This window comes from Acomys minous, assembly GCF_964271855.1.
Source record: "Acomys minous genome assembly, chromosome: 6".
Lineage (NCBI taxonomy): Eukaryota > Metazoa > Chordata > Mammalia > Rodentia > Muridae > Acomys > Acomys minous.
The window spans coordinates 117,832,857-117,860,292 of record NC_140487.1 but is presented as its reverse complement, the minus strand read 5'-3'; the positions used below and the strand labels follow the sequence as shown (position 1 = coordinate 117,860,292).

At 43.7% G+C, this 27,436-nt stretch overlaps 1 protein-coding gene and 1 long non-coding RNA gene across 2 annotated transcripts in view; both read right to left on the bottom strand.

Moving 5' to 3' along the window:
• FBXO42 (F-box protein 42) overlaps positions 1-27,436 on the bottom strand; it is a 58,038-nt gene that overhangs the window by 19,219 nt on the left and 11,383 nt on the right. Inside the window, exons 2-4 of the mRNA XM_084786472.1 lie at positions 18,322-18,587; positions 15,407-15,523; positions 7,303-7,437 (exon numbers count right to left, since the gene is read on the bottom strand). Of these exons, the coding sequence (XP_084642598.1) occupies positions 7,303-7,437; positions 15,407-15,523; positions 18,322-18,571 (502 nt within the window). The 5' untranslated portion in view covers positions 18,572-18,587. The remainder of the gene's footprint in view (positions 1-7,302; positions 7,438-15,406; positions 15,524-18,321; positions 18,588-27,436) is intronic.
• Positions 4,647-6,134, bottom strand: LOC311600147. The gene is made up of 2 exons (XR_014780160.1): positions 5,959-6,134; positions 4,647-5,506 (listed from the first exon to the last, which is right to left on the bottom strand). It is a non-coding gene; the product is annotated as an uncharacterized lncRNA (long non-coding RNA).

Genomic DNA, 27,436 nt, shown 5'->3' with positions numbered 1-27,436 from the left:
CCATCCGCATTTAAAGCTGCTTCTAACTGAGAAAACACGCATCACCAACTGAAATCCTCTCCTCTTTTGTACATGACAGTGGGGTAATCCTTAGGAAGTTTTGAAAAAGCAGAATTCTCAAATACAAAATTAGTCATTTTATCTTGATTCAAAGTTACAGAAAGGGCAGTATGACTCAGAGCTGTTATTACATAGGTGCTAGAATTAGCCTCAGTGTGAACTGCAGGTAATTTGTTTGAGCAGCTGGTTTAAATATTATTCTTTTGGAACATACATTCAAAGAATGGCTTATACACTTAGGGAATTAAACATAGGCTGCACCAAACAAACCAGATTCAGAATTAAGGTGCCACCTTTATACAATTCTAGAAGGTCAGTTAACTTCCTGGAACTATTTGACAAAGACTAGAATTATGCACAGGAGTTGTCTATTACTTGCAATGACTCCTCTCTCACGCCACCCTCCATCATTTCATGAGTGATTAAACAACCAATAGGAAGCCTGTACCAATTCCCAGCCCCAGCACTGGCATCCTATACCCCTTACTTCTATCAATGGTTGGTCAACCTCTCCATCTCTGCCAACTCCTCCACTTAATAACAATTCTCCCCCCCTCCCCCGTCTACATCACTTCCTCTAGACAATCACTGTCACTGGCATGCAGACATGCTGTAAAATCACAGCCATGGCTGGCCTAGAACTTGTAGTGATCCTCCTGCCTGTTTCTCAAGTATGCGGATTACAAGTATTCACCATCACACTTGGAAAATACACCGCCATAAAAATGCAACTAACCTCTTGATGAGCATGGTAGCACACTTCTTTAATCCCAGCACTCAGGGAGCCAAGAGAAATGGATCTCTGTGAGTTCAAGCCCAGCCTGCTCTACAAGGTGATTTCTACTGCATACTTTTGATCCCTGCACTAGGGAGGCAGAGTCAGTTGGATCTCTGAGTTTGAAGCCAGTCTGGTCTACAGAGTGAGTCCCAGGATAGCCAGAGCTACCCTGTCTCAAAAAAAACAAAAAACAAAAGACAGAAGAAGGAGAAGAAGAAAAAGGTAACTAAGTGCTGCAGAGATGGCTCATGGCACCTACAGTTCTTTCTCAGCTCTGACATCAGGCAGGTTTTTTTTAATCACTGCAACTCCAGATGCAACACCTCTGGCCTCCTTTGGTACCAGCACTCTAGTGCATATTTCTGCACACTCCACAGAGACATGGACATACATAATGAAAACAGTAATAAACTTCAAACAACAACCACCTTTCCAATGCTATGCCCATATCACTTGGCACCTCACTTTTCTTCCTACTCTACAGTCACAGGCAGACTGCTTTAGCTGACTCTTAACCTTCAGCTCGTACCTTTCTGAGCTGGCGTTGTTTCTCATCTAGAGACCACTACCAGCCCAAGGACAGATACTTCCTAAGATGCTGCAGGCTGGTGTACGTAAGATACAAGCCACATGTTTCGATTCCCTAAACAAGTCTGGTTGATCTGACTGCACTGGTGCTTCATCCCAGGCAGGCATGGAGTCTGTCAGGATGCATGCTTGCTCCTAAATGGACAAAGCAGGGTTGCTTTGTAAGCACCTGGCCAATGGAGCACAGGATCATTTTCTAGGACCTTGAAATGAACCTGGCCAGAATCCATCATCCTGGCCAATGTTTAATTAAAGATTGTTTCAAATCTGTAATCTTAGCATTTGGGAGATGGCGGCAGGTGGATAAAATGTCCAAGTTCAAGCTCTGCAAGAGGAATCAAGGTCAGCAGAGGCTACAAGAGACCCTATCTCAAAAAAAGGAAAACAATTAAGCTTACACTTCTCTATGCTATGTATCCTACTCCTGAAAAAGGCTCCACTGTGTACCTAGCTGCACAGGATGCGGACGTGTGCCTTGATGAGCCCTCTCTCCTATGTCCAACCCACCACGTCCATTTTAATCTAAAGATGCAGCTGGAAGTCATCCCCTGCATCCTCTCTGCACACCAAGCCTTCCCATCTCTAGCTGCACTTACTGTGATGGAGCCTTCAATCTGTTCTCTTTGATGACTTCCTTGCTTTCCTGATTTCCAGGAGGCAACAGCAGAGTTCTTTGAGATCTTTTTGTTTTGCTTGGTTTTTCAAGACAAGGTTTCTCTGTGTAGCCCTGGCTGTGCTGGAACTAGCCCTGTAGACCAGGCTTGCCTCGAACTTAGAGATCCACCTGCTTCTGCCGCCAGATTACTGGGACTAAAGGTGTGCACTACCACTTCTACTCCTTTCTTGAAAATTTTAAGCAGCTCCATTACAGCTCCTGATTATCATCCTCCCCCTCTTTGTGGTGGTTCGAATAAAAATGGGCCCATAGGTGCGGCCCTGCTGGAAGAAGTGTGTCAATGGGGTGGTGGGTCAGATCTCAGCTACTGCTCCGACACCATCAGTGCAGCCATGCTCCCTAAGATGATAATGGACTAACCGTGTGAAGCTGTGAGCCAGCCCCGACTTAAATGTTTTTGTTTTTTTTTTTTAATTAAGAGTTGCTGTGGTCGCGGTGTCTCTTCACAGCAGCAGAACCATGATTAAGACATGCATAGTGTGACAATCTTGCTCTGGCTCCTGAGATATGGTTTCCTCTTTGCTGCCGCAGGGTCTTTTGTGTGTGAATGCTACGTCAGTTACCACTTCAGAGTCTCCCGTAGTTGCCATCTCTTTCTAGTTTATATTCTGTTGCTTTTCTGTTTGCTGTGTAATTTTTACCTTGGCTTTTGCTTCCCTGCTCCAGTATAAACTCAATACAAGCTCTTCTCTCTGGAAAAGTCCGACACATACAACTGTGGCCTCTTTCCATTGTGAGGTCAGCCATCCTCCCCACCCCACTCCAGATGGAGCACTGCAGTGGACCCGACACTTTGCCTTGGCGGCCTGAGCTAAGATGCCAGCCAGGTAGAGACTGCCAAGGTCTCTGGGTGACACACCCAGATCTACATGGAAGAAGACATTGCTAGAACTGTTTTCACCAAGACCCCCTCCCAACTTGAAGCACTCCTCTACTTGCTTGACATCTCTCTTCCAGCAGTCGAATCTGAAGACTGAAAACCACTCAAGCTGCAAACCTGACTTTGTCTCAAAACCACCCCCATGCACAAAAAAAAAAAAAAAAAAAAGTTCGAGTTGGAACTCTGGACAGCACACAAACATGAGAATTTCATCAGATTCTTTATTAAACTATGTTTAAAAAAATAGTTACGTATCTCAGACAGGTGTGGTGGCACACACCTGTAATTCTAGTACTCAGGATGGTAGAGGCAGGCAGATCTCTGTGAGTTTGAGGCCAGCCTGGTCTTAGGGGGAAAAAAAATCTAAAATCAAAACAAAACAAAAAACAAAAACGCAAACTCCCTTCAAAACACTAGGCTCTAATTAAAAGTTAGGGGGAAGTGGCAGCTAGATTCTTTTAAGGCATTTTCAATAAAAATAAATGATTTTAAACATTCAGTAGCTTGCTTGAAAAAAAAAAGGAAATGGGTATGTAGTGAGGATGCTGGAATTCTGGTTTCTCTAAAAAACAGAAATATTATAAAAATATGTTTTCATGGGCTGGAAAGATGGCTTAGAGGTTAAGAGCACTGCCTGCTCTTCCAAATGTCCTGAGTTCAATTCCCAGCAACCACACGGTGGCTCACAACCATCTATAGTGAGTTCTGGTGCCCTCTTCTGGCCTGCAGGTGTATGTGCAGGCAGAATGCTATGAATAACAAATAAATCTTAAAAAAAAAAAAAGTTTTGTTTTAATCCCAGGTGTGGGGCTATGGACAGCTTCACAGCAGCTGACTGTGATTTGTCTCGTGCTCTAGCAGAGGCGTGGTTTTGCCAGCTGCAGGTAGTTTCTGCAACTGTGCTATGTTTGGAATTCTAGGGATTATTCCAAGGGAATATAAATGGTAGGGCCCCAAGAGGCGGGGTGGGTTGTTGGTTGGTTATTGGTTGTTGTTGGTCATGGTTTGTTAAGTGTGCAAAGAAGAAATTAGATATCCTGATGGTGACGATCAAACATATGCCAAGGAGCTCAACGCCCCTAATCAGCAGGAAGTAGTCTAACGATAATGTCACCCCCTTTCCCACTTTCGGGGACCTCTTTCCTTTTCTTTCTATCCTTTTTTCTCTTTTATCTAGTGTTAGAGGGTTGAAAGCATGGAAGAAATGGGGTGGAAAAAGGTAGAAGAAAGAAGAACCTACAAAGTAGTAAAAATTCAGCTACAAATAGGTGTGGTGGTGCATACCTGTGATCCCAGCATGTGACAGAGTCAGGAAGATCAGGAGTTCAAGGACAACCTGAGATACAAGAGCCCCTGTCTCAATCAACCTAAAGAGAATCTTATTAATGAGTATTTTCTACACAAACTCTAAATTACCAAACCAGCTCCTCCTTAATTCTACTACAGGGATTTCAAAGCATAGTCTTTAACCTTAGTGGTTTAGCAGGTGGCAAGGCAGCATGTTCTGCTTATGCAGAAGACTCAAGCACGGCTCCTAGTAGCCATGTTGGTTACTCAAAACTGCCTACACTCCAGCTCAGCAGATGTGACACCCTCTTCTGGACGCTGCAAGCACCCGTGCTCATAAACACAAACCCTCCCCACGCTACATAATTGAAATAAAATTTAAACAACAAAAACATTAATATTTATTAATAAAGTTCATGTGTATCTTGAAGGAATTTATGAAGGTCCTCACCCCAGAAATCCACCTGCAAAAGAAGGAACAATGCCCGTGGCAGATTATTAAGGTGTGAAGTGAGGTTACCAGACATGGGCAAAACCAGCACTGTGGCTGGAGCAATCAAGGCTGCTCTAAAATGGCACCTGGGCCTTATGCAGGTACAGTGGCCACAGGGTGCTTAAGATGAAAAGATGTTCTAGATTTTTAAAATGTATTTATCTATTTAATGTGTATAGGTGTTTTGCCTACATGTATGTGTGTCAGTGCCTGTGGAAGCCAGCAGAGTGTGCTGGTTCTTTGGAACTGGAATTACAGGCAGGTGTGAGCCACCACGTGGGTGCTGGGAACAGAACCTGGATCTCTAATTCACTGAAAGAGCAGCAAATGCTCTTAACTACTGAGCTATTTCTCCAGACTCAATGTTCTGACATTTTAGAATCTGTGATTCCAGGGGCTGGAGAGATGGCTCAGCAGTTAAGAGCACTTGCTGCTCTCGCAGGGGACTGGGTTCAATTCACAGTGTCCACACAGTGGCTCACAGCCGTCTGTAACCCTGGTTCTAGTAGATCCAACAAGCATGCACATGATTCACATATATGCACATAGGCAAAACACAGTTAACATATAAGCAGTTTCACAAGTCGGCCTCCAGGTTGCTGCCACAGGGGCCCAGGATAAAAGGACAAACTTGCCATCTTCTATGTCTGTCTCTGTCTCCCCACTCCCCACCCCCACTCTCATGGTCCACTCAGCTCCCAACTCCATTTCCCTTCTCCACAAATAAATCTCTCCATATCATACCTGTGTGATGCCATCTCATTTTTTATCCTAACACACATAATTAAATGTTTTTTTAAAAAAGAAGTTGCGACTCCAAATATTAATCAATACTTCATTACCTGTAATAGGGAACAAAGGGACTAGAGAAGAAGACCTTTCTACACATAAAATCCTCAGCCCTAAGATAGTATCATTTAGCCATGGTTTCAATACTTTTTATACAGCTCTGCACAACCCCAATCCTGCCCCTGAGCACTGCAGAAACACTGCACAGTCCTGCTCTGTTTGCTTTCTGCAGGGAAAACAGTGGAGCTTTCCGCTGTGGAAGCAGACATAAGCCTCTGGCCACAGGCTCACAGCAGCAGTTCTGTAAACACAGGGAATGGGAACTGGCTTTCCCAGCCTTTAAGACAGGATCACCCTGTCTTAAGACACACCTTTAAGATAGTCCACACTTTCTCGAGGCGCTGTACCTCACTGAGCCCTGAGTTCATGCCAGAAGTGAACCTCCTGCCTCCTCCTCAGTGCCCTTTCTTTTTTTCTTTTTTTGGTTTTTAGAGACAGAGTTTCTCTGTGTAGCCTTGGCTGTCCTGGACTCTCTTTGTAGACCAGGTTGGCCTCGAACTCACAGCGATCCACCTGCCTCTGCCTCCCAAATGCTGGGATCAAAGGCGTGCGCCACCACCGCCCAGCCTCAGTGCCCTTTCTAAAAAGCCAAGCTGACCTCAACCTAAGCCAACTAGCATAGCAGGGCCTGGGTGAATGAAAAGTACCCACCGGGCGTGGTGGCGCACGCCTTTAATCCCAGCACTCGGGAGGCAGAGGCAGGTGGATTGCTGTGAGTTTGAAGCCAGCCTGGTCTACAAAGGGAGTCCAGGACAGCCAAGGCTACACAGAGAAACCCTGTCTCAAAAAACCAAAAAAAAAAGTGCCCAAGGAAAACCCAAGTCTTCCTGGTGCTGAGACTGAGTTCCACCTGAAAAGCCAAATGAAGAATGTCAGGGAACCCTCCAGTGAATCCAGGAGAGCACTTTATACCCCAGGGACTCAGACTCTCCATGGTATCAACACCTCCAGGCTTGTGACTGATGCTTCAAATTGACAAAACAGTCTTACAAGTGCAAAAATAACTGTTTCGTTTTTCTTTTTTTTTTTTTTTTAAGGATAGATTAAATCAAAAGGAGAAATGGAATCTACTTTTTGGCGCAATTCTGCCGTCCTGGGACTGTGTAGGAATGCACCTACGATGGAATCTTCCCACACTTCTGAGTAAGCAGCAGAGGCACGTCCTGTACACTCCCCGAATATCTGAGCTGGCAAAAACAAGTGTTATTCAGAGACCTCAGCCCTGGGACAATAGCTCCTGTCAGTCAACTGCGGTTCTCACGACTGTTCTGTTCTCCAAGCTCATTCCAAACACAAATCACACCTGTCCAAGCAGCTGAGAAAACCACACAGATGGATTCACACAGTGGCACAGTGATGCTGGACAAGAACCAATACTAATACTGATGATAAAACATAACTTATTTTTATTTTTATTTATTGAGACAGGGTCTCTTTATGTAGCCCTGGCTGTCCTAGAATTCTCAAACTCACAGAGAAGCATCTGCCTCTGCTTCCCAGGTGCTGGGATTAAAGTCGTACATCACTAGATCCAGCTATAATTTTATTCTTACTGCAAAGATTTAGATGAGCATATAATCCTAGGCATTTACACAGCACATTTGACAAAAAACCTGGATGCCAGTAACATGCTTATGACCATGCCAAAAAGTCCTCTGGGGGAAGGCAGAAACCAGCAGTCCACCACTCACCTGAAGCCAACGGCCGAATCCACTCTTTGCTATTTAGGTCGAGCCTCCAGAGGTCATTGAAGGCAGCATTGCAACTGCTCTGGGTGCAGCCCCCAAAGACATACATAGACTGATTGGCATCATAATAGCACGCACCTACAGGGGGTAAAGAAAAACAAGAAACAAGTGACTGTAGCTTAATTTTGATATCTTTAACTCTTAACCATGAGCCATATTTTTTCAAAACTCAAATATTCTACACATTCAACAACTCTGTACCAAACTTCTATCCCCACAATCATGTCTTTGGATTGATCAGGGTCATATTATCCTTAAAGAAACCCCTATTCAAATCTAGCCAATGGACAGCACATTCTCCACAGCTGTGTGGAGAGCGGGACAGACTCTGACATGAACTATGGTGCCCCCATATTTGACCACTTCCCCTTGGTGGGGAGGCCTGGTGGCACTCAGAGGAAGGGTAAGCACGCTACCAGGATGAGACCTGATAGGCTGTGATCATATGGTGGGGGAGGAGGTCCCCTTCTGTCACAGACTAGGGGAGGAGAATAGGGTGAAAGAGGGAGAGAGGGAAAGAGGGAAACGGGAAGATACAAGTGAGAGGCAACTGAGATGTAATCTGAATAAAAGAAAACAAAAACATTATTTTCAGGAAAAAAAAAAAAAGACCAAAGAAAAGCTATGACCATTTCTTTTTTATTATTTAAATTTCTTTTCTTCTTCCTTTCTTTTTTGTTTTTGTTTTCTTTTTTTGAGACAGGTTTTCTCTGTGTAGTCCTGGCTGTCCTGGAACTCTTGTTGTAGACCACGCTGGCCTCTAACTCACAGAGATCTGCCTGCCTTTGCCTCTCGAGTGCTGGGATATTTAAATTTAAATTTTTCTAAAGATTTATTTTTATTATATGTGTATGGGTGTCTTTCCTGCACACATGTAATTACACCATGTATGTGCCATACCCATGGAGGCCAGAAAAGGATGTTAGATCCTCTGGAACTAGAGTCACAGACAATTAGCTACCATGTAGAGCTACCGAGTGCTGAGATTAAAAGTGCACCACCACACCCGGCCTTTAAATGTTAACCCTTCTGTGGACTCCTATTTTTAGTTTAAAAATAATTTTGAGGGGCTAGAGAAATGGTTCAGAAGTTAAAAGCACTGGGAATTCCTCCAGTGGACTGGGTCTCAATTCTCAACACCTGTAATTTCAGTGCCAGGAATTTGACTCCCTCTTCTGGCATCCAAGGGCACTGCATGCACATGGTACAAAGACATCCATGCAGGCAAAAACATGTATATACATACAATAAAGTAATTTTAAATCCTTTAAATAATAATTTTGAATCTATATCTAAATGAGTTACTTTGACTTCACAAGAATGGCTACAAAGCAAGTTCCAGGATAGTAAGGGTCACACTGTAAGCTCCTGTCTCAAAATAAAATAAATTAATTAATTGAGTAAAAAGTAGTCTAACAAAATTCCAATGTTTACAATTGTTAAGAACAACAAATAGAGGCTGGAGAGATGGCTCAATGGGTAAGAGCACTGGCTGCACTTCCAGAGGTCCTGAGTTCAATTCCCAGCAACTACATGGTGGCTCACAGCCATCTGTAATGGGATCTGATGCTTCCTTCTGGGTGTGTGTGAAGACAGAATCTCATATACATTAAAATAAATACACATATTTAACAACAAAAACCCAAAACAAAACAAAACCAACCACAACCACATGGTGTCTCACAACCATCTATAATGTGATCTAATGCCCTTTTCTGGTGCACAGGTGTACATGCAGACAAAGCATGGCATACATAATAAATAAATAAATCTTAAAAACAACAAGAACAACAAACTAGGGGCTGGAGAGACGGCTCAGTGGTTAAGAGCACTGTCTGCTCTTCCAGAGGACCTGGGTTCAATTTCCAGAAACTGCATGGCAGCTTACAGCTGTCCGTAATCCAGGGTGATTTGACACCCTCACACAGACATGCATGCAGGCAAATCGCCCATGCACATAAAAATAAATAAATCATTAAAAAAAAAATAAAACACCAAAAACCCGGGGGGCTGGAGAGATGGCTCAGTGGTTAAGAGCACTGACTGCTCTTCCAAGAGGTCCTGAGTTCAATTCCCAGCAACCACATGGTGGCTCACAACCATCTGTAATGGGATCTGATGCATACTGTATACATAATAAATAAATCTTTTTTTAAAAAAAGTCCTACAGATAACAAAGAATTAAGTTAAAAGGGCATGAGAAATATGAAGATAAATCCTGGTGCTACATCTGCATTCCCAAGAAACTTACCAGCTCCAGGTTATTTTGGTCCCACAGAGGTCACTATGCAGCCTAAGCTTGCCTTGAGCTTATGGTGATTCTCCTGCCTCAGCCTCCTGGGTACTAGGACTATAATTATGGATTATACTATGAATTACACACCTGGCTTCTCTCCAACTTGGAGTGGAGTAGTAATTCCAGTTAAATGCAGCAATCATGAAGAACTAAGAATGCTCTAGAGCTTCTGAAATGTAACTGCAGTTCATTACAACGACACATGATAAAGCAAATCCAGGCCAGTGACAGCTCAGCAGGCAAAGATGCTTGCCATCTAGCCCGATGACCTAGGAACCCCTCCCCCCCCCACACACACACGAGTAAATAATAAATGCTAAGGCAAGTCCTTAATTTCCTAAGTAGGATGTTAAGTCTAGTCTATCCGCAAACTCTTAGTAGCAGCTTCCTCCATGTAGCAGAAGAGCAGAATGCTTTTATTTTTCAAGGAGATAGCAAACATTCTTCTCCTCTATTTGGACTGAAAACCCAGCCAGTTGGGCCCCATGAGGTCCTTCTCATGTATTTTAATCCTATACTAAAATAGAGCAAGCTACATTTTCCTGCTTCTTTCTGAACAAACAAAGGTTTCTGAAGCAAGAAAACGGGCCCAACGCTAAGGTACTGTGATCTAAGTGACACAGCTGCGTTTCAGTGACTACTGGGCAAGTATAAGTGAAGCTGGGAAGGAAAGAAAATCAACTTAGAAGACAACGTCTAGAACTCAAGACATAACAAAAGAAACACATCACGCTATTGGACATGGTGCATACATGGTCACAATTCCAGGACAGCATGGTCTGTATGATGAATTTCAGGCCAGCCAGGGCAATATGGCTAGACTCTATCGCAAAATCCAGAAAGAAAATAGGACACTCAAATATTCTAATAAGTTAAATGGCATTGTTTAACTCTGCTTACTTCTTGTTTTTATTTGAGACACTGAAGTGGTGACAGGACACTTGGGAACACCCAACGAAACGAAGGCTGTGAGCAATTCTCAGACCTACCCTGTTACTTGCCTTTTATTCAAGTTCTCCACCCAAATAGGTTTTTCTTCCAGAATATCTGGATCTCTGGAATGTCACAGAAATTAGAGCTCACTACAGTGTAAATACTGTGCTAAGATACATGGAAGCTGTGTGTTCCAACTGTTAAATCTCCAAACTTGTACAAAGTTGGTTTTCTTTCTTTCTTTCGTCTAGTTGTTTGTTTTTCAAGACACTGTTCTATGTGTAGCCCTGGATATCCTGGAACTCCCTGTGTCAGAGATCCGCCTGCCTCTGCCTCCTGAGTGCTGGGATTAAAGGCATGCGCCACCATGCTGGCTTCATAATAGTTTTCTACTGAACTGAAATCATCTTCGGGTGCAAGATCTTCAGCAATCTAGATTTCTCACTGCCTGGACAATCCCCAAATGTTCCCTGAGTGAGCTGACATACGCTTTTAGCCGCTCAGGTGTTAAACTCTCCTTTGTTTCCCTACTGTCACCAGGGAAAGGCCCTGAGGCATTTATCCCATGCTGGAAGAGACTATGCTGTCATGTGTCTCCCGTCTACAAGCTGGAACATATTTGATAAGGTCTGTAATTACATAACTCAGGACGGGCAAGGGTGGGGATCCAGCCTAGGCCTGCAGGCTCCTGCAGGCGCCAGATCAGCAGTGTGTGGAGCTACCTGGCGCGGTCTATAGGAAGCTGACAAGGGTGTTCTCCATTAACCAAGCCTGTCGTGATACATCTCTATAAGTTCACCAAGTACAAAACTGCCCTTTTCACATCACTGGCCTTTTCTGTCCCAGGCTTTTAACATAGGAAAGATCTGGTACTGGACATGTATTTGTTGTGTCTATGGCATTTAAAGTTTTTTTCTTCTTTTTTAATTGTGTGTGTGTGTGTGTGTGTGTGTATGTGCGCGCGCGCGTGCTTATGCATACCATGGCACATGTATAGAAGTCAGAAAACTTGCAGGAGTCAGCTCTCTCTTTGTGGGTCCTGAAAATTGAACTTGGGTCTTCAGGCTTGGTGGTAGGTGCCTTTCCCCGCTAAGCCATCTCACTGGCCCTTATTTGTTGTGTCTAAGCCTACAAATCTTGACAATTATTAAAATGTATTCACATTGATGTAGGAGATACTCAATCAAGGACTCACTAGTAGATCCGCTTAAGAGATATCAAGACACAAAATAGAACTGCCTCCCAGACACTCGAAAGATGTGCAGTCTGATACCCAGGCTTTGTCAGGGTCAAGTGGAATTTAAGATATGAGGATTCTAACGTTCGTTCACCATTAGGCTCCACTCTCATAACAAAGAAGGCAAGCCTGGCTTACAACAAGTCATTAGGCCCAATCCCTTATCAGCTCAAGGGGGCAACACAGGGTCACAACCAATGTTAAGTTCTGGACTGACATGTAGCCCCTCTGTTCTCTTCTTGAAAAAAGCCTAATTCTGCAAGGGGGGCAGTACCAACTATTTGAAAAATAATAATACTGGTGTACTAGAAATAATTCTGGCTATATTTTTGCTGTGTAGATCTCCCATCTGCCTAAGTGGCTAGACTTGCAGTCTCCTGACTCTGTTTAAACTGCTCAAAGTGTAACCTGGGGCGAGGACTTATGAGAGAGGGGGGGAATGAATATAGGAAAAAAGAAAAGGTTTAAGATAGAACAGAAAGTTGGCGTTTTGTTTCAACAGAATTTTAGCTAGCCTAGACTGACCTCAAACTCATTAAGTAGCCAGAGCTGGCCTTGAACTCCTCCCAGCTGCACCACTGAAGTGTTGGGATTACAAGCATGTACCACACCCAGCTTCAGATTTTGAGGGCAAGAACTGAGAATGAATCCAGTACCTTAAGTCTGTGTATTTAAGATGATGGTGACATTCACTAAAGTAGGGAAGGGGGAAAATGGGGGTGGGGGGTGGGGCACTGAGCTCCACTTTTAGCTGACTGAATATGAAACATGCAGTATCTCCATGGTAACTAAGTGAAAAATTAAAAATGCAGATCTTGAACCAACATGAAGTAAGGATAAGAATGAAAGCTGACGGATCAAGAATAGATACAGAATAGAAAAAGAAAGGCGCCAAGGAGGAATAATTAAATCCTTAATTTTCCTTTTAAATTTAAAATTACATTTATTAGCTGGGTAGTGGTGGCACACACCTTTAATTCTAGCACCCAGGAGGCAGAGACAGGCAGATTCTGAATTGGAGGCCAGATTGATCTACAGAGCAAATCTTAGGATTGCCAGGGCTACACAGAGGAAAATCCTATCTCAAAGAACAAAAACAACAACCAAAACATTACACTTATTTATCCATTCATTCCGAATCTGTGTGTACAACGTGTGTGCCAAGCTGCCTGTGTGGAGATGAGAGGACAGTTTTTGGAATTTGGTTCTCGTCATCTACCATGTGGGTCCTGGAGAATCAAACTCAGGATGTCAGGCTTGGTGCCTGCTGAGCCTTCTCACCAGTCCTGCTACTCTTAGGTTTCTTTTTTTTTTTTTTAAGATGTATTTATTATGTATACAGTGCACATTAGATCACATTATAGATAGTTTTGAGTCTGTGGTTGCTGAGAGTTGAATTCAGGACCTCTGGAAGAGCAGTCAGTGCTCTTAACTGCTGAGCCATCTCTCCAGCCCTGAACTATTAATCTATTTTGCAAGTTGCCTGTGTTTTGATTGGTCCTCTTTAATTTGCCAGTCAGCTAGACAGTCTAGAGATACACAGGGTAAAAAGGAGAGAGAGAAGCCAGAAAAAAGATAGAAACTTTAAGAAAAAATAACAACAACATTGCCTATGTCTCCGTTCTGGATTTCTAAGTGCACATAAATGTCCTTGCCAGAGGCTCACAGTGACAGGCTGGAAGGTGCATCTGAGTGATGTGAAAGCCTCTCCCCTCACAAGCTGGCTGCTTGCAGTGTGTTGCTCTGCTGACACAAAGCTGCCTAGCACACCAGACTCACTCTCCTCACTCTCACTGCAGGACTTAGGGCAGGGACATGGCGAGGGAGTAAGGAGCTTGCCCTCAGCAAGAGGTCCTGACTTCCACCCCCAGCCTTGAAAAGACCAGCGCAACAGTTCTCAGGAGCCTGTCGCCTCCCTTCCTCTGTCTGTAGCGTTAACATCCACTGCATCACACATGGATCCTCACCTACAGAAGGCCACCTCGTCCAGCCACCTCTTCAGAACTCTTTCAGTAACAGCAGTAATGATGATGAGACTTGCTTTTTGTTTCTGAGACAGGGCTCTGCTAGACAGCCCAGCTGGTCTTGAACCCTCCTGCCCCCACTGCTGTGACAGGAGTGCAGGCCACATCTCACTGTGTTGGCAATGCACGAACAGCTCAGAAGCACTGGAGTAAACTGCTGTGTTTCGGCATTGGTCAAGGTGGTATCACTCAACTATTCCCTTTTTTTCCCATTACATTGATTGACTGATTCACTGGGGGGGGGGGGGGGAGCGGACATATGGCCAGTGTGAGTGTGGAGGTCAGAGGACAACTCCCAGTTAAAGGGTAACTACCAGAAGTTAGTTCTCCTCCACTAAGTTCCATTTCTAGATCGAACTCAGGTAACGACAGCTTGGCAGCAAGCTCTTTCGACCACTGAGCCAACTTACCGGTCCTCAACTACTCTTGTGAACCCCCACTGTCACACACTCACAGCTTTGATTTCAGCAAGTCCCACAGTGGTCTCATAGATGTCTTCCTCCTCCTTCGAACAGCCGAGAGCAGCACAGGCAAAAGTAGCCCTCAAGAGCTGCATGCAGCACTTCATCTGTCTCTGGTCTGTTTTATCCAAGCCCAAAACAATAAACAAGTCATAACTATTTCTGGACATCTCCAGATAAGTATAGCACAGAGTCTGGGGTTAGGTGGCACTAAAGGGTCCTTGCCTCCTGGTGTTTACAACTCCTGTCAATCCCCGTGTGACCAAGAGGATAGAAAGGAAGAGCTGTGCTCACTTCAGAGACTGTGAAAAATCCTCTAGCTTCCATCTCCGGCAGCCTCTCATCAACATCACCTGCTCTACAGTAGGCGGCTGACAGGGTGGCAGGCTCCATCCCGAGGTCCATGAATAAGACTGAGGCCCCCTTTGAGAGGGTTGCCCAGTCCCATGTCTAACCTTCAGGACACTGAAGCTCTGGGTGACACTGATAGAAACTCTATGAGACACTCCTAAACCAGAAACAACAACAGCATCTCCAAATCCCACACCCTCAACAACAGGTAATGACTACTGTTTAAGCTGCTAAGTTTTGGGGCCATTTTGTTTTGTTTTTCAGGACAAGGTTTCTCTGCATAGCCCCTGCTGTCCTGAACTCACTCTGCAGACCAGGCTACCGTTGAACTCATAGAGATCCATTTGCCTCCACTTCCTGCCTGCTGAGATTAAAGTCATGTGCTACCACCAGCTCCCTGTGGTCACTTTTTAAGCCATCTGTAACCAATACATGCTGCTTCCTACCAAAAGTTCAAACTATAGCCAAGTATGGCGGCACATGCCTGAAATCACTGCCTTCAGGAGGCTGACACAGGAGAATCAAATGAAATTGATACTATAAAATTGCCCTAGCACTATCTGTTGAGGTGTCAGGGACTGACCCTGGGCCTTCCTAGGCAAACATCTACCACTGAGGTACATATCAGTCTTTACTACATGTTTAGGCTCACTTCTTCCTAATTCTGTTAGAAACCCTCATTTTACATTCACTTCATCAAACACACAGGTAGCATGGGACCTGCTTTCCCAGTGTGGATACTCACTATGGGAGAACCTCTGAGTGATGGGGGTTCCGGGGTATGGGTAAGTGCGGCTCTCCCACTGAATGTTTCCTTCCTGGACAGCCTTCATGAAACCATGGTAACACTGGTGGGCGACACCTAAAGATGAAGAAAAAAAAAAAAAAACAAAGGCAGAGAGGAAAAAAATCATTAAAATTGTATCTATTAACTGTCTTATCACTTGAATAACTTACAAATGTTTTGAGAAAGTCCAAATTTCCTTCATTTTCAATCAAAGAAAGGAAACCAAAATTGAAAGAACTACATCTTACCAAGGTATAGGAAGTTATGAGCTATGTGTGAGGTTACTAAATCAGCTCACATGCTCACCCTTGTCCACTTTCAGCTCTATCTCAAGGCAATAAAGATAACTGGTTGCATTTACTACAGAGCAAAGGGGGTGAGGAGCAATTTAGCTTTATGAAGGAATACAATAAGACAGTGTCTATAGTGTAACAGCTGCCCAAAAGATTGTGTGATTAATCATGGCAATCAGGAACCTTCCAGTTATGCGAAAACATAGTAGATTATTACATAATAGATTATAAAACGTTGACTGTGTGTCTAAGCACTGTGTCTTAAAAGTTAAGAGCTGGGGTGGGCTAGAGTGAGGGTTTAGTGCTCCCCCAGAGGATGCACGTTCACTTCCTAGCACCTCCACAGAGGTTCAGAACAGTCTGCAACTCCAGCTCCAGGGCATCAACACATGCTTCTGGCCTCAGTGGACACCAGGCACACATGTAGTACACAGACATGCATGGAGGCAAATCTCACACACACACACACACACACACACTCACTCACTCACTCACTCAAGTAAGCCAGCAAGCAAACAAGCAAGCAAATAAATAAAGTTGAGAGCTTGGAGTTGAGAGTCAGCGCAGCAGTTAAGAGCATTTGCTACCCTCACAGAGGGCCCAGGTTCCATTTCCAGCATACTGGGTGGCTCAAAATTGCCTGTAACTCCAGTTCCAGAGGACCCAGTGCTCTTTTTTGGCCTCCACAGGCACCTGCACACAGTAAACATACATACATACACTCAAGCCACTCACAAGTAGATATATAATTAATAAATTTTAAAAATTATTTTATTTATTTTTATTTCATGTGTATTACATGTATGTCTGTGTGAGGGTGTCAGTTTCCCTGGAACTGGAGTTACAGACAGTGCTGAGCTGCCATATAAGTGCTGGGAATTAAACCTGGGTCCTCTGGAAGAGCTGCCAGTGCTCTTAACCACAGGACCATCTCTCCAGCCAATTAATAATTTTTTAAATTAATAGCTTTTCAGGTGAGCTGGACGTGGTGGCGAATACCTGTACTCCCAGCACTCAGAGGCAGGGACAGGTGGATATCTGTGATTTCAAAGCCAGCATGGTCTACAAAGCAAGTCCAGGGCAGCCAAGGCTACCCAGAGAAACCCAGTCTCAAAAAACTAAAAGCAATCAATCAATAAAAGCTTTCCAGGCATGGTGGTATACACCTTTAAAGCCTGCATTTAGGAGAGCAGAGGCAGGTGGATCACTGTGAGTTTGAGGCCAGTCAGGCTGCATGATGAGACCCTATATCATAAAAATAAATAAATAAAAATTAGTTAATTAGCTGGGCGTGGTGGCGCACGCCTTTAATCCCAGCACTTGGGAGGCAGAGGCAGGCAGATCGCTGTGAGTTCAAGGCCAGCCTGGTCTACAGAGCAAGTCCAGGGCAGCCAAGACTACACAGAGAGACAATGTCTCAAAAAAACAACAACAAAAAAAAATTTAGTTAAAAGCTTTACTCCAGGGCTAGAGAAATGGCTCAAAAGTTAAGAGCACTGACTGCGCTTCCAGAAGTCCTGAGTTCAATTCCCAGCAACCACATGGTGGCTCACAACCATCTATAATGTGATCTAATGCCCTCTTCTGGACTACAGGTGTACATGCAGGCAGAGCACTGTATATATAATAAGAAATAACTAAATCTTTAAAAAATAGAAAGAAAAGCTTTTCTCCTATGGTAAACACACATCATACACGTGTCTGCATTTATAGTATAGACACCACTAAGACTGAGCCCTAATATAAATGACGGTCTCTGAGTGGTGATGGTGTGTCAGTACAGATTCCCCAGCTACAACAAGATATCACCATGGTAGGCAGTGCTGACAAGGAAGGAGGCTCTTTGTGTGCCGGGCATAGGTGGATGTCAAATTCTGTGCCTACCACTACTGGATGTGAACCTAAAATTCCTCTAAAAATAGAGCATTACACCAGGCTCTAACCCCTGTACTTAGAAAGCTGAGCTATAGGATCAGGAGTTCAAGGCCAGCTTGGGCTACAGACAGTGACACCTTGTGTCAAAAAGCATCTGTGTGTATGTAGTGGATTTTAAAAAGTATATATTCACCGGACAGTGGTAGCATGATGCCTTTAATCCCAGCACTGGGGAGGCAGAGGCAGGTGGATTGCTGTGAGTTCAAGGCCACCCTGGTCTACAGAGAAACTCTGTCTTGAAAAAGAAAAAACAGGGGGCTAGAGAGAGGGCTCAGAGGTTAAGAGCACTGACTGTTTTTCCAGAGGTCCTGAGTTCAATTCCCAGCACCCACATGTTGGATCACATATAATGTGATCTGACACCCTCTTCTGACCTTCAGGCATACATGCAAATATAGCACTGTATATATAATAAATAAACAAACAAACAAACCTTAAAAACAAAACAAAAGCAAACCCACCTCATGTTGAAACTGCAAATGAATTAGATACTGTCCTCTTCTGTCCTCCACAGGCACCTGCCCACATGTTTTATGCACATACACACACACATACACACATATACATGTATATATATACACACATGAACACACACAAATAATTATCTCTTTAAACATTTGAAATAATCTGTCTTTTCCACAGTACCTTTGATAAGCCGATACCACTGTTTGCAGACCAGAGCCGCAGTTTTGTGTTCCTGATACGGTGAAAGGAAGGAGAGGATGTACTCCAAAACCTCTTCCGGCAGCTCAGACATGGACCTATTATGTCTTGTCTCCTCAACCTCCAACACTGGGTGAGAGTCCTCATCTTGCTCCATTGTTCCTTCCAGCACAGTTTCTTCATGGTCCACAGCCATGAAACTGTCATCTTCACTGTCCGAGGAGCTGGCCATGACATCCCACTTGAAGCTGTGGTGGGTAAGAAATAAACATTAGTGTACAGCTTTCAGAAGCACTAGAGCTGCTCATAAGCTCTTTCCCACACAGCATGAAATTGATCCAGTGCTTTCCAGTACTAGTTGCAACCGCCTTAATTTGACAGGTAGGGTTCCACTGCCACACCCATCACATCCTCTCTCCCTCTAGAGAGGCACACACGGTCCAGTGTAACCTTAAAACAGGAAAGCTGGGGCAGGAGAGAAGGCTCAACAGTTAAGAGCACTTGCTCTTCTAGAGCGCCCAGGTTTGGTTCCCAGCACCACACAGTGGCTCACAATAGCCTGAACTCCACTTCCAAGGGACCCAGCACCATTTTCTGGCCTCTATGGGAACTGCACATATGTGGCGGTTCACAGACTATACATGCAAGTAAACATTTAAACACGTTAAAAATAAGCCTTAAAAAGAAAACCAAACACCACTAAATGTGCATGGTAGCACACACCTTTAATTCTTTTAACTCCACACTTGGGAGGAAGAAGCAGGTGGATCTCTGCGAGCTCTAGACCACCCTACAGTCTACATAGGCCAACCAAGTAAAACCCTGTGTTAAACAAGCAAAAACAACCAGGAAAACCTGTTCTTTCATAATTCCTTTAACTCAGAGATCTGACTAATACATGATGCAGGGAACACAGCCAATGACCCAAAACCTCCCAATGACACGGAAAAACTAACTCTGGGTCCTAATAAAGAGTAGATATGAGTTAAGAAACAGCAGCTTTGTTGGGTGTTTGCCTTTGATCCCAGCACCCCAGGGCGAGTTCCAGGTCAGCCAGAGCTGTTACACAGAGAAACCCTATCTCCCCCCCCCCCAACACACACACACACACACACACACACACACACACACACACACACACACAAAGGAAAGAAGAGAAACAGGAATAGTAACAGTGGCACACACCTGTGATCCCAGCACTTTGAGGCTATGGATCAGTTGGAGAGGGGTATGATTCAACAGTGGAGTGCTTACCCTTATACAGGACAATTCAACTACAGAATAATAACTTTTTAAAGAACAGGCTTAACTGGCTACACGTTCAACAGAAAACATGACAAATCTAGGCAATAAAAACAAAAAGAGCCGGGCGTGGTGGCGCATGCCTTTAATCCCAGCACTTGGGAGGCAGAAGCAGAGAGACCTCTGAGTTCAAGGGCAGCCTGATCTACAGAGTGAGTTCCAGGACAGCTAACAATAAAACAGATAAACTCTGTTTCAAAAACCCAAAAAACATGAAAACAATGTTTCTCTCTTCACTAAATGAAAGTGCTTCAATTATGCATATTCATATAACAGAGAGAGGAGAGAGGGAGATAGAAGGGGGAGAGAGAGCTTTTATTCACTCATATTGGCTGTATTATTTTGATATGTATGATATCTGCTTCCCTGGCATTTGTCATCAAGAATTCTTTATCCCACAAGAACTATGTACATAATAACCCACAAGAACTATGTACATAATAACCCACAAGAACTATGTACATAATAACTTAGGTATATTTGTAAAAAAAAAAAATCCAAAAACCAAACCAACCCAAAACATACCAAACAAAAAACAAAAAAACAAATGTCTAAGAATAAAACCAATAGTACGGCCGATGGAAACCCATGAAGGCAGGTACATGTCATACATCTCTCAGAAGTAATGCTCAGCAAAGAGGGCAGAGTGCATACTACATGGCTGTTTATACAAGCTCAAAGCTAATTTATGCTATTATAAGTGAGGACAGTGATTAACACACAAATTCCAAAGTGCTGGCGAAATTCTGTTTCCTTACTGGGAACAGAAGTGGTCAGTCTGTGAGAGAGCCATGACTGAACAACTCACGTGCTACACAAGGGCTGATGCAGGTGAGTTCTTGTCAGTAGATATTTCTTTTGCTTATTTGTTTGTTTTTTTGTTGTTGTTGTTGTTTTGTTTTTTTGAGACAGGCTTTCTTTGTGTAGCCTTGGCTGTCCCAGAATTAGCTTTGTAGATCATGCTGGCCTCGAACTCACAGAGATCTACCTGCCTGCTGCCTGGCAGTACTATTCATTCTTCTTTTTTAATTAATTTTTTTTTTTTTGAGAGGAAAACCACATTTATTCAGGGCACTGTCACACTCAGTAGTACTATTCATTCTTAACCTCTGAGCCATCTCTCTCATCCTTATTGTTTGCTTTGTTTGTTTGTTTGTTTGTTTGTTTTTGAGATTTCCTGTAGCCCTGTCCTGCCTCAGCTTTCTAAGTGATAGGATTATAAGATGTGGGCCACTATGGTTTAGTTTCCTTCCTGTAGATACAAACCCTGCCTTTTACATACATTGTTTTGCAAGTTCATGATTGTATTTCCCTCATCTTCCCCTACTGTTCCCATTCTCGCCCCCTTTCAGTACCCTTGGTCTCCTACAGAGAGCTTTGCTTCTACTTTATTTCTGCATACACACAAGACTGGCTCTCTTCTCTAATTTACTTTCTCTGAACTCAGTAAAGGAGAAAGTCCAAGAGAAGACCTGTTCACATCTAATTCAAACACGGCCAGCCCCAGCATAGCCCTGACCTATGAGGCCAGGTCGCTGCAAGAACAACTGACTGGCTCAGAGGAGGTTCCAGAAGGTCGCTCACACTCCTGTTGTTCCCGGCAGAGTAAGTCTGTCTGATAGAATAAAACAACTTACCTCTGTTCCAAACCTTCCAACAGCAGTCAGCAAATCTGAGCAGCAGCACTCTTGTAGGTAAGCTTTTTTGTTTTTGTTTTTGCTTTTGTCTGTTTGTTTTGTTTTGTTTTTCAAGACAGGGTCTCTCTGTGTTAGCCTTGGCTGTCCTGGACTCACTTTGTAGACCAGGCTGGCCTCAAACTCACAGCGATCTGCCTGCCTCTGCCTCCCCAGGGCTGGGTTAAAGGCATGCGCCACCACGCCTAGCCCTGTACGTAAGCTTTAAGGAGCTTCCCAGTCGGCTGTTTCATGGTCCACAGAAATATCAGTCCCATGCTTCCCAGGGCGCGCTTGCTAGCCCAGCCCTAGACCGGGCTGAGACAGGCCGGGAACACACAGCTTCCTTTTCCATGTCCTCAGAGTCCCTGAGGAGATGGAGGCATTTTGATGCTCGGAAGCTTTGGGGGTTTTTTGTTTTGTTTTGTCTTGGTTTGGTTTTCATTTTGTCTTCTGTTGGCTCACAGCATTTCCCACGTAAACACATTAACTCAAGAAATGCGGTTTCCATGAAGCTGTTTAAAACGACAATCTCTCGTCCTCACCAGTGTTGTACCTCTTCACTTCCCCAAAGTGATGGCGTCTTCTGAGAAAACTCATAATTGGAAACCACCTCAACAGGACTAGAATTACAAGATAGGCTGTTTAACTGGGCTCCTTCACCTTCTATGGAGCATCCCGATGAGCATGAGGTTTCAGACATTTCCCCTCCAAGCCACCTGTATGCTGGCCTGGCAACACTTCATGACAGAAATGGATCAAAATACAACAGACCCCGTTCCCTGTAAGTCACTGAGTGCCAAGGTAGTCTGCTAGCCAAAATAAAATGCTTTTGTCCCTTGAGTTCTGAAGTTCTGTCTTGTTTTCCTTTAAAGAGGGGAACAAAAAGAGTGGGGTTTGTTTTTTTGTTTGTTTGTTTGTTGTTTGTTTTTGAGAATGTTTCATTTGCCAGGGGGTCACTGACTAGCCATACTAGCTGTATCCCTGAGCTCCAGCTACAGTGAGAGACTCCAGAAAACAAGGCTGGGGGCTGGAGAGATGGCTCAGTGGTTAAGAGCACCGCCTGCTCTTCCGAAGGACCTGGGTTCAATTCCCGGCCACCACATAGCAGCTCACAACTGTCTGAAACTCCAAGATCTGACACCCTCACAAGCAATGCACATAAATTAAAATTAAATATTAAAAAAATAAGGCTGAAGGGTAGGGGAGAAGACTGCGTGGGTGGAAGACACTTTACCCCAATCCTAATGACCTCAGTCCAATCCCAGAACCCACACGGTAGAAGGAAAGAGCCAGTTCCCATAAGCTTCGTTCCTATCTCCACACATGCACCAGAGAACATGCACACACGGGCACTGTGACATGCACATACTGGACACACACAAATACAATTGTTTCAATTATTAAAAATACTATGTTTGTATCTCACAGAAGATCCAAAAAGAGAATGATTCCAAGAGCTAATAATATAGCCAGCAGTGCTAGGGCACACCTTTTAATCTCAGCACTCGACAGGCGGACTCTATAAGAGGCCAGCCTGATCTACAGAGCAAGTTCTAAGATAGCCAGGACTATACAGAGAAACCTTGCCTTGAACCGCACAGTAACATATAAGTAAGCAACAGCACAAGGCAATGTATGATAAATTATGTGTGGTATCAAACTTGATCAGCTAAGGGAAAGGAAGGCTTTCCCCACTGTAGTAAGATGCTAGAGGGATGTGCTTAACTCCACTTGGTTGACCAGGTAGGATTTCAGAGAGCATCAAAAGGAAAGGTGAGGACAGAAGGGTTTCAAATGAATGTATTTTTAAAAATATGTTTATTTATTCATTTATGTATATGAGTGATTTGTCTTCATGCACAGCGGAAGAGAGCATCAGATCCCATATAGAGGGTTGTAAGCCACCATAGTTGTTGGAAATTAAATTCATGAGTTCTGGAAGAGTAGCCAGTGCTCTTAACCACTGAGCCATCTCTCCAGCCCCTCAAATTACTATCTTTAAACTGATAATTTGTTAGCAAGAAAAACTTCACTAGAGAAAAGGGTAAATTTCATTTGACACTTTTTTTAAAAAGTTATTTATTATTAGGTATACAGTGCTCTGCCTGCATGCACACCTGCAGGCCAGAAGAGGCCTGCACATTATATTGTGAGCCACCATGTGGTTGCTGGGAATTGAACTCAGGACCTCTGGAAGAGCAGACAGTGCCCTTAACCACTAAGCCATCTCTCCAGGCCCCTTGTTTTGTTTTTTGAGACAGGGTTTCTCTGTGTAATAGCCCTGGCTGTTCTGGAACTCATTATGTAGACCAGGCTGGCCTCGAACTCAAAGATCTGCCTACCTCTACCTCCCAAGTGCTAGGATAAAAGACCTGTGCCACTCACTATGCCCCGGCTAGAATATCTTATCTATAGTAACATAAGCTCATAATCAGGAGACTCCTCTCCTGGCAGTCAATGATTTAACAACAACAGAGAAAAAGGCTAGGAAGAAAATGTTTTGGCCTAACTAGTGCTGTACAGTTGCTGTTAGCAAACTGAGTTCGTCTGATACATGGACCCACTGAACGGCTTCTATAACGCACCCCACATTTAATAACAGATGTCAGGAGTGAGTGTGTTTTCAAATGTCTGTTACAGAAGTAGGATTCCTCTTAACAAAACAGGGAAATAAAGTCTGTCCTCATATTACCTATCAGTACGACTGTATTTATCTATCAGCATTCTTTTGTGTTTGTTTAGAGACACAGTTTTTTTTTTTTTTTAAACATATTCCAGGCCTAGAACTCACTATGTAGCTAGATTGTCCTCAAATTGTGATCCTCTAGCCCTGGCCTCCAAAGTGCTGCAGTTTCAAGCAAGTAGCACAATGCTCAAATCATACTTTTAAAAACTCACATATTTAGCTGGGCGAGGTAGCGCACACCTTTAATCCCAATACTTGGGAGGCAGAGGCAGGTGGATCTCTGTGAGTCCAAGTTTGTATACAAACACACACAACATACACACAGAGATTTTTAAAAAAGATTTATTTATTAATTATATATACAGTGTTCTGCCTGCATGCACACCAGAAGAGGGAACCAGACCTCATGATAGATGGTTGTGAGCCACCATGTGGTTGCTGGGATTTGAACTCAGAACCTCTGGAAGAGCAGACGGTGCTCTTAACCGCTGAGCCATCTCTCCAGCCCCCAGATTTTTTTTTTTTAATGTGAATGGATGTTTTGTCTACAAGGTCTGTTTGTGTACCAATGAGTGCCTGGTGGCCCTAGAAGTCAGAAGAATGTGTCAGGTCTCTTGGAACCAGAATTACAGACTGCTATGAGCTGCCTGTGGTGCTATGAATGGAACCTGAGGCCCGGCGTGGTGGCGCAGCCTTTAATCCCAGCACTCAGGATGCAGGGGCAGGCGGATCGCTGCGAGTTTGAGGCCAGCCTGGCCTACAAAGTGAGTCCAGGACAGCCAAGGCTACACAGAGAGACCCTGTCTCGAAAAAAACAAGAAACAAAAACAAAACAAAGTGAATCCAGGACAGCTAAGGCTAGCTAACACAGAGAAACCCTGCCTCGGGGAAAAAAAAAAAAAAAAGAATGGAGCCTGGAAGAGCAACCACTGCTTTTAACCACAGAGATATCATTACTCTAGTCCCAAATCAAACTTTTTTTTTTTTTTTACAATGGTCAGTATTAAATAGAAGTACTAGGCTGCAGAGATGGCTCAGTGCTTAAGAGCTCTGGCTGTTCTCCCAAAGGCCCTCAGTTCACTTCCCAGCAACCACATGGTAGCTCATAACCATCTATAATGAGATCTGGTGCCCTCTTCTGGCTTGTAGGTGTACATGCAGGCAGAGCACTGTATATATAATAAATAAAAAAATTTTTTTTAAGTACCTTAGGAGTTTCAAGGGGCTGTAGAAATGGGTCAGCCCCAAGGCTGCTCACTTTCCTTTCAACTGCTACTTGCTACCACTAAGTATACATTGGTTAAGAAAAGGGCACTGGTGGCTAGAGAAATGGCTCAGCAGTTAAGAGTACCGTCTGCTCTACCAGAGGTCCTGAGTTCAATTCTCAGCAACCACATGGTGGCTAACAACCATCTATAATGGGACCTGATGCCCTCTTCTGGCCTGCAGACGTACATGCAGATAGGGCACTCATATATAAAATAAATATTTTTTTGAGACAGGGTCTCTCTGTGTAGCCTTGGCTGGCCTAGACTCACTTTGTAGACCAGGCTGGCTTCGAACTCACAGCAATCCACCTGCCTCTGCCTCCCAAGCGCTGGGATTAAAGGCGTGCGCCACCACGGCCCGGCATAAATACTTTTTTAAAAGGCACTAGTTTCAACAGTCAGTGAAGATACTTTAAGTTCCAAACCATGCATTCTAGACTCAACTTTTTATGTTTTGTAAAAAAGGCACACTTAAACTGAAATGTTCAGAGCTGGAGAGATGGCTCAGTGGTTAAGAGCATTGACTGCCTTTCCAAAGGACCCGGGTTCAGTTCCCAGTACCCACATGGCAGCTCACAACTGTTTGTAACTCTAAGAGCTAACACAACACACAGATACATCTAGACAAAACACTGACACACACAGTCCAGGACAGCCAAAGCTACACAGAGAACCCCTGTCTCAAAACAAACAAACAAAAATTAATTTTAAAAAACTGTAACACTCAAACTTCTGTTTTTTGAGACCTATATTTTTCCCCCCTTATGTAATGCTGAAGATTGAACTGGGGACTCTGTCCATGCTAAGAAATCACCACTAAGCAAACCATATCCTCAGTCAATCACGGGGATATTGGCTCTCCACTTTTTATTTTAGGTTTTTTGAGACAGGGTTTCTTCGCTGTCCTGGAGTCACTTTGTAGACCAGGCTGGCCTTGAACTCACAGTGAGATGCCTGCCTCTGCCTCCCGAGTGCTGAGATTAAAGGTGTGGTGAATTTGTTTTTAGTTAAATTTACTATTTTTTTGTTTTGTTTTGTTTTGTTTTTTGTTTTTCGAGACAGTGTTTCTCTGTGTAGCCTTAGCTGTCCTGGACTCACTTGGTAGACCAGGCTGGCCTCAAACTCACATCGATCTGCCTGCCTCTGCCTCCTGAGTGCTGGAATTAAAGGCGTGCGCCACTGTGCCCGGCATAAATTTATTATCAGTGGTAGAAATACACACGTGTCGGGGTCAGAGGACAGACAACACTCCTTCCACCTCTATGAAGGTTGAGCTCAGGCTACCAGGCTTGTGCAACAGGTACCTTTACCAAAGTAGCCACCTCACTACTTGAATTTCTATATCTAAAATAAGATAGTACAAATATACAAAGTGTAGAATAATCCTACTTATAATTTGACATATAACTATAAGTAAACAGAAGGCTCTGGTTGTTAAAAAAAAAAAATCAACAGGGAAATTAGGAACAGACCGTTTTCTTTTCTTTTTCAGATTTGGTCTCTATCCACCAAAGGCTAGCCTTGAATATGTAATCCTCTTGCCTCAGCTTCCTGATTGCCTGTGTCACCATGTCCAGCTCTCTCACTACAGTATTCAGGTCTAGATTATTAATAAAATTTAACTACCTAACACTGTATCTTACTTTTATCTAATAAACTCCAACTGATTATATAAATGAAACTTTATTACAGTCAAGTCACAGAGTCTCAGAAACTTATTCCACAGAGCTTGGTATTTTACTATTAGATTCTTGAGTAATATTAGTTTAATGCCACTGAAGAAAAAGTCCAAACCTTATTCCAAAGTCATATAGGCCAAAAAAAATGCATGATGCAGAGGAACAGGTGACTCGATAAGCAAAAGCACACTGCTTCCTGGTTCAGTTTAAGGGGAGCAGCTCAGTCACTCATCTGCAGCAGATCTGTGTCCACCAAGGACTGGCTTTATAACTGTAACTCACTGTGCTCTGTACAACCAGTCCTGCAGAGTGAAACGTTCTCTCTTAACGCTTCCTAGAGCTGCATCTGTAAGACCCGTTCAAGTGATTTCTGCTACTGCACGCGCAGAAGGAAAACACAGGGCAGGCAAGTTTAAGAACTACTGCACTCGGCAGCATTTACCCATTTATATACATAAACAGAGGAGGGGCTTGGCTGATGGAGGT